Here is a 7861-nt window from a genome sequence, read left to right as displayed (position 1 = left end):
AGGTAGTACTTTGGGAGATAGAATTTTGTATCAAAGGATTTTTTTTCTTATTGCAAAATTAATCGAGATATAAACAATTAAAAATTAAACTACTTTATTTTTCAAAAATTCATAGCTTTGTTACTAATAATGCTAGCTAACTGCTTTTTTTTATGTGTGATTTTTTTTAATGTGGTGGTTTAAAGATTAAAAGATGACTTTAAACTAAAATATTTGAAGTTAAGTTTGAATATTTAATTGAAAAATCACGAAATAATATAACATTTATTGGATTTAGCATATATTATAAATTAACATAGTAAATATAATTATAATAAAATATGACTTTTTTATTGATTTATCAACAAAAAAGTGAGATATTTAAACTATCATTTAAACATTATTTTATTATTTGTCAATATATATTAATATACACGCGAAGTCTGCTAGAAATAGAACGTTTCTTTTGTTTCAGATGTGGACGAGAGAACAATGTTTACATCAGACCGCGGGTGTTGGCGGTGATATTGGACCAAAGCACCGACGGCCAAAGAGACCAGGAAGTCGAAGGAAGGATGAGAGTAGGAGCAACAGTGTCGATAGCGGATCGAGCGAGGATCCGTCCGATCTTCGGCGAAGATCCTCGCCGATAGTGATTACCGCCAGTCTCACCATACCCATGTCCGACGCGTTTACCTTGAACCTCGACGACCCGGACATTCCGTACATCGAGGAAGCACCAAAGCAACCGAGCGCTCCCCCGAGGCGACAAAGGCAGAGATCCACTTCTGGTTGCAGCGAAGGTTTGTATGGCATATCATCATTTAATAATGTCGCAAAAATATGAAAGATTCTTCAAACAACAAACAATATAAATCATCAAGTACATACAATAGGTTTCAATAAAATTCTTCGGGGACCATCGAAGAATAATTTATATGTAACATTAATACATGTTATTTCAGCAATTAATTTAATTTTAAATTAATTTAAAAAAACAAACTAGTAAATGACACAGCTTACAAGTAAATCTACTTAAGTATAATCTCCGATTTCTTTCAAATTTTGCATAAATGTAGAACCATGAAAAATATTTTATAATTTAATAAATACATATATAGTCTGGCCGCGAAAAGGAATCATTGTTCGCGGATCTTCAATACACTGAATCATATTGGAAGAAGTCCTTCGAAATCGGTCCTCTCTTTCCGCGGCTCGACGGAAATAGGTATAACAATATACATTTTATTTAAAAACCCTAAAATTATGAAATGAAAAAAATTTATCTTTTAACTTTTCAACCTTTTACTTTTTTTTATTAACTTAACTTTCAAATTAATTTTATTATAGATTAACTTGTAACTTGACTAAGGTAAATTTTTAAGGCTGTTAACTTTAACTTAACTTAGGTTAAAAAAATATTTACTTGCTCAATCCTGTAAAAAATATATTTTACATAACAATATTAAAAAAGAATGTTTACGTCGATAACATTTATGGACGTAATCAGCAGCCTAAAAATTCATATAACTTATATCGCAAAGTACTTTAATTTTTTTTTTTAATCTATTGCTGATTTGTATGAATTGTTTATTGCTCAAAAGTAAATTAAAATAATTTGTTTTATAAATATGATGCCATGTTTAAAATCATTCATTCGAATAACTTATTCATAAGATATACTGTATTTTTCCAAATTTTTTTCTAATTCGTTTAAATATTTCTTTATATAATTGAGTAATTTTGCAAATTTGATTTTATATTATCGTAATAAACAATCCAAAAAACTTTCATATCTTGTTATTATTAAATTATTTAGATTTACATACTATTATTATGTTTAAAGCTATAATACGAGGATGAAAAGCATATGGGTCAAAACGGAAAGACATAGGTAAAATATTTTTCATAGAACATTCTACATTTATGCCAAATTTGAAAGAAATCGAAAAGTTACACTTGGGTATAGGTTTACTTATTAGTGATGTAACAGCTATTAAAGGAAGATACACAAACTTACCAAGCGTGTAGGTTTCGTTAAATAAACTATTAAGAAAAATAAAATATATAAAAATATTAAGGAAAAGAGAATTATAAATAAATGTGTTATGTAAGCTTGTGAACTGTTAATAAGCAGACTTTAAATAAATATATCCTGCACATATAGTACATCACATCGCATGATACATATTGCATCTCGGGATAAAATGATAAAACAAATAAATGAAATAGACAGAGTTTTAAATCTAACATCTCCGCTTTCAGGAGGAAGACACGGAAGTGACAGTGCCGTGGGCTCTTCGGCAACTCTGTCGGGCGATCAGACGTTGAGTTCCCCGCCCTCATGGGCGTCGTCGCCGCCGGCGAGCCCCGACAGCGCAGTCACCGCTGTTTCGTACATCCCGGATCAGCAGGCGGTTCTCCAGAAAGTCTCATTCACGACCTCGAGTGAAGTAAGGCAGGTGAACAGATCGACCGGCCAACAGGAAGCGAGTAGGAGTGCAGCGGTGCCGTACACGCCAAGCATCACTAGCATCGGCGGTGCGGTTTTAAGGTGAGTAATTGAGTATCCTGTTGCTCTCCTCCCCCCCCCTTCCCAGTTGCCCCCTGCTGCGGTTACCCTTCCGTCCTTGCCGTCTCGTTAAGCCGTAGTCTTTGCAAAGTTTCGCACGGCTTACTCAGTCAGGAAACACTGAAATGTTGCGATAAGTCCTTTATTGAGATTGATGCGTGGATACGCAATAAAGGATCCTTCCTCCGTGTAACCATTGACTTTTATGAACATCCATTTTACGAAGAACTTTCAAGACACACGTCTTCTTTTATGAATAAAAAAAGAAGTTAAGACAACTTATCCTTTTATGTGATTCTTTTACAAGACAATGCAAAAATTTAAATCGTAAAAATTTTTATGTGAGATTATATTTTAAAATTTAATTATTATTACATTATATAGATTTGTAAGAATTTTATTTCATTAATTATTAAAATCGTCTTATGTAATCAACATTCGAACCTCGATAGCTCGAACTTCTACAAAACCTGTATAAATCGAAAATTTTGTTCATTCCCTTCCGCTCCACTGCAGAAAACCTCTATATAAATCGAAATAAAATCTACCTTAACTCGAATTATTTGTCAGATATTTAGATGTATTTACCTCTGTTATTTACCTCTGCAACTCTCATTTAAAGCAGCCAAACCTTTATAGGTCAAAGTTCACCTCTATAGGTCGAACTTCTATTGTCACTGCCTCTATAATTCGAAGTTGTATAAGCTATGTGTAACCATGAGTAATAGCCTGGTATTTGTTTTATGATTACATTTATTATATGTATGCAATAAATAATTCACTGTTAAATATTGAATTTTTTTCCTTTAAAAGCCATTATTATATAATTGGAAAATTATGAACTCTCGTACAAAGTCTTCGTAAGTCGAATTTTCATATGTTAACCCTCTTTTATTCGAATTTCGAAAAGTCGAAAACTCTATAACTCGAAGAGTTTAACTCTTCCCTTAAGTTTGAGGTGCGACTGTACTGAATAAATAAGTGTAATGTAAGTGTAAAGAGAAAATGATTCCGAGTTTGCATTTAATTGGAAACGTTTTATATCGTACGTCTATATAGTAAATGCCAGATTGTTCGTGAGAATTCCGCGAGTATTCCGTGCCAACTAACGCGAACGTACGCTCGGGTGATTCAGGTCCAAGACCGCCGACATCGAGAGAATGCTGCAGATCTCGCGATCGGATGTCGAGCCCACGATCCTGCAAACGAGCAAGAACTCGACGGTAACCTCCAGCGAGAGCAAGAAGTATACGAAGAGGCGATACACGGACTCGAGGCATCAGACGCGCCACATACCCGACGCCGACACCCTGGCTGGCAAGACAACGACGCTTGGCATGACATCCACGTCGGCGATGTCGTCGCCTTCGTCTCCCGCCTCCTCGGCGGTATCGACGCAGAAGCAACGCGTGCCAGCGCAACCGGTGTGGAAGAGGCGAGAATTGATCTCCAGTGCTCCAAAGGATAGGGAGGGATACTTTTAATTTATTGTCTGCGATTATAAATATCGAATTGAGATTCGAAATTGGCTGTCGAATATCATCGACAGATCATACGGTACGTATAATTGCAATAGATGCCTCCGACGTAAATAGCGATCTACATATATTATTTATCTTTAATAGTGAACAAATTCTATTTCTTAAAATTTAATTATGTTGATACATTTAATTTTACCGTTAAAATTCCACGTACACATATTAATAGTTGATAAACTTATATGTGCTCCGAATTATTTTATAAAATGAAATACAAATTTTGAAAAAAGAGAGATATTTGTTTTCACAAAATGGTGTTTTTATTTATGTCTCTTCCAATTGCTGTTGTCAAATTGTACGATCCATTCTATCGTGTGATAATAATAAAAAAATAATTAATGCACCATTTTTCACATTCGATGACATCAGATTGTATCGTCTCGTACACACACGACCTCGAATTTTGATTCGATGAATGGGACAGTCACTGCCGATCAGGCGTGGCCTGGAAAAGTGTTCCTTAATGCGTTTCTCATACTTTCGCGAGATCGCACGATTTATTAGTATATCACGAGATACTTTGCTGGTTCCTAGACTAGTGCCGTCCTCGTGTTCGCGAAAGATCTCCGTGACGATATGCGCATTCTCGTTTCATAGCGAGAGTTTTATCGACCCTTCGCTAGGACCTTGACAAAGTTAAGATAACGGATGCTCGCGCGAAGGGACAAGAGAATCGGCGTGAAAGGTATAGAGAACATCGTCTTACTTTTCGCGATAGAAGTATTAATTATCGCGAGCTCGATGTCAGCTTGAAAATCGTTTTTTCCGTTGTACTTACCTGATTGAAATTGTTATCCGACGATAGCGATGAGAAACTTATTCGTCTTTTCTAATTCGTTCTCTCTACGATTTACTATCATGAATATTGTCGTGAGAGACGTGCGTTATATTATATTATCAGTGTCGTTAAGTTTTCTTTTCCAGTGTCTGTAAGTTAATAAATAAAAGTTAATTTTTTTATTATGCGTTGTCTCATTTCAACCTCGAATCGAATCGCAGATCAAATCCTTTTTTAATAAATAAGATATTGTAAAAAAAATTCAAATGCTTCTAAATCCTTTTCCTTAATTGATTGAGCGTCATAAAATATTTCAATATATATTTTATATACATAATTTTGTAAAAATATATTTTTTATAAACTTTCGCATAAATCTTTAGTCCATTGTTACATGATTGCATTAAATAAATTTAGAAAAAAATAGAATTTTAAAATATATCTTAAAAAACGTATTAAATAATTTTTTCTTAAAAAATATATATAAAAATATATGTATATGCAAGAATATCATTTTTGCAATATTAATACGTATTTGTTTAGAATAATATGTAAATCTACATACGCAAAAGCACAGTTTTTTAAATATTATATCTGTTAACATACGTATTATACATATATTGTTATATGTGTTATTAAATATAATATCTGTTAATATATATTGTTATATCGCAATGAAAGGAATGCAATTTTAAATTAAAATATAATAATTACTCTACATATAATTAACATATCAATAATCATGTCCCTGAGAATATTTTTGTTGAAACACTTAATCGATACAACAGATGATAAGTAACACCCTGTAAAAAATCGGACGTCTACATTAACGAAAAGTCATGCATGTATTTTATTGAAACTCGTTTATTATTCAATTTCTTATGTGCCGTCCTTGACAAGCACTTAAATAGCCTATACACAATCAATATTATTAATGCAATATATGGTGCCAAGAATATTAATGTAGATATGATATTTGTTGGATATTTATTAAACGATCAATATCACTGCGTAATATAAGATATATTGTATAATAATATTGATCATGTAGAGTCACTTTTTATATCACGTTATCAATAATATCATTGAATACATACGAACTTTACAAAAACAGCCGACTTAACAAGTAGATAGGTGCAAATGTGACAAATATATCGTTCACATTAGAGTGTGAACGGATATCTGCGTGTAGATATATACAATATATACGATTACATATCATTAACCGGCTCACTATTTAAATAATAGAAGTTAACTATTCACATTATCTAGTATGAACGATAACAAGGAAATGAAAAGTCACAACAATCTTGTGGGATGACGCAAAGAATTTGCATTTGCAGTGATAATTTTGCACCAGCGAAAAAGAAATATTTTACAAACTTTTTTTTTCCTGCTTTGTTTCAAACTACAAATTTCAAATTAATTAAAACTTGACGTTACATGAGTTATTTCTCGCCAAAAAATAGAAAAATATTTTTTTAATTTTTATGTCATTGATAAAACAATATAAATTTATCATGCAACTAGTCTCCAAGCAAATAGTGGATCAAATATAATTAAACAGCCGATTCTTAAAGGGATGTGACTTTTGTACTGTGAGAAGTCTCAAGGAGTCAACAAATATTGGATATTTTCTCCTTCATTAAGTGATTAATTATTATAACAGAGAATATATATTCAAATTAAAAATTATTTTTACTCTGATACAAAATTATCTTTGCCACAGTGATTTTAATCTATTATTGCGATATGCTTTGCCATAAAGTATATATTGGTACAAATAATCCGGTGGTATAACCTTTTACAAAGGTTTCAATATACAAGAACGCGTATCTATATTGCATACTTTAGAGAGTTGCGACCAATCTCGCTGCGTTCGACTTACCAGATAAATCTAAAACTTAACTTCTACTTTGATTAATTTCGCGTTCGTACGACGTACGACGTTTTGTGAGAGTTGCATGATAAATTGAATTGTTAATTCATGCATGTACACTACTGCTCGAAAGTTTGACAAAAACACTCTCCACAGTTTTTAGATAAAAATACGATTTCTTATAATTATTTTGTTGAAAATATCAAGTAGATATAATTGATTAAACCACATTTAAATAGTTGATTAAATCTTCTTTTCAAAATTTAGAAGTTCTCCAAACCTTTAAGCGGTAGTATATGAACAATTATTCATTTAGAAAAAACATTTCGAATATTTCGATTGTCTGGCGATCTTAAATGATCGTGATTCGCGACACAAACATTTTAACGAGGCCGGCTCTCGAATAGTGTCATATAAATATTTGTGTAAAAATAAAGATACGCTGATTGTATAATAACAAGAATAAAGATAATTACGAGAAAGAAATCATAAGCGATAAAATATAATATAATACTATTCGGATGGAAAAAAAACAAACGTATATCGTCGATTTCCACTCGATTTCCACGACACGAGATACGCGAATAATAAACTTTTGTTTCGCATACGTAAATACGTATACATATATGTACACGTAAATATGTATATATTTTTCTCTCTCTCTCTCTCTCTCTCTCTCTCTCTTTCTCTCTCTCTGCATATATACATATCTATACACATGTGTGTGCATATTATATTACCATCAAAACCCATAATCGTTAAAATCCAATTTCACTAGTTAAAATTAGTTTTAAATTTAGTTGAAACGAGGTCTGTAATTGTACTGTTTCACATGGGTTTTCGACGCGTAGCGAGGTCCAACTCTCTCCCCTCCCCATTTACGGGGCGAAACGAGGTCTATAATTGTACTGTCCACATAAGTTTTTGATTTTACTAATCAACCATTCTAGTTTTACTAGTGAATTCGGGTTTTAACGAATTATGAGTTTTGACGGTAAGATATTACACACACACACATACACTCACACACACACACACACACACACACACACACACACACACACACACACACACACACACACACACACACACACACACACACACACACACACACAC

The 7861-nt window shown here is 32.7% G+C and overlaps 1 protein-coding gene across 1 annotated transcript in view; it reads left to right on the top strand.

The window, feature by feature from the left end:
* Positions 1–5050, top strand: part of LOC105454951 — a 50394-nt gene extending 45344 nt beyond the window's left edge. Inside the window, exons 10-12 of the mRNA XM_011697942.1 lie at positions 455–782; positions 2245–2533; positions 3687–5050. Of these exons, the coding sequence (XP_011696244.1) occupies positions 455–782; positions 2245–2533; positions 3687–4035 (966 nt within the window). The 3' untranslated portion in view covers positions 4036–5050. The remainder of the gene's footprint in view (positions 1–454; positions 783–2244; positions 2534–3686) is intronic.
* Positions 5051–7861: the final 2811 nt, after the last annotated feature.

The sequence above is a fragment of the Wasmannia auropunctata genome, unplaced genomic scaffold (genome assembly GCF_000956235.1).
Source record: "Wasmannia auropunctata unplaced genomic scaffold, wasmannia.A_1.0 LD335968.1, whole genome shotgun sequence".
NCBI lineage: Eukaryota > Metazoa > Arthropoda > Insecta > Hymenoptera > Formicidae > Wasmannia > Wasmannia auropunctata.
This window is presented reverse-complemented; position numbering and strand designations above follow the sequence as displayed.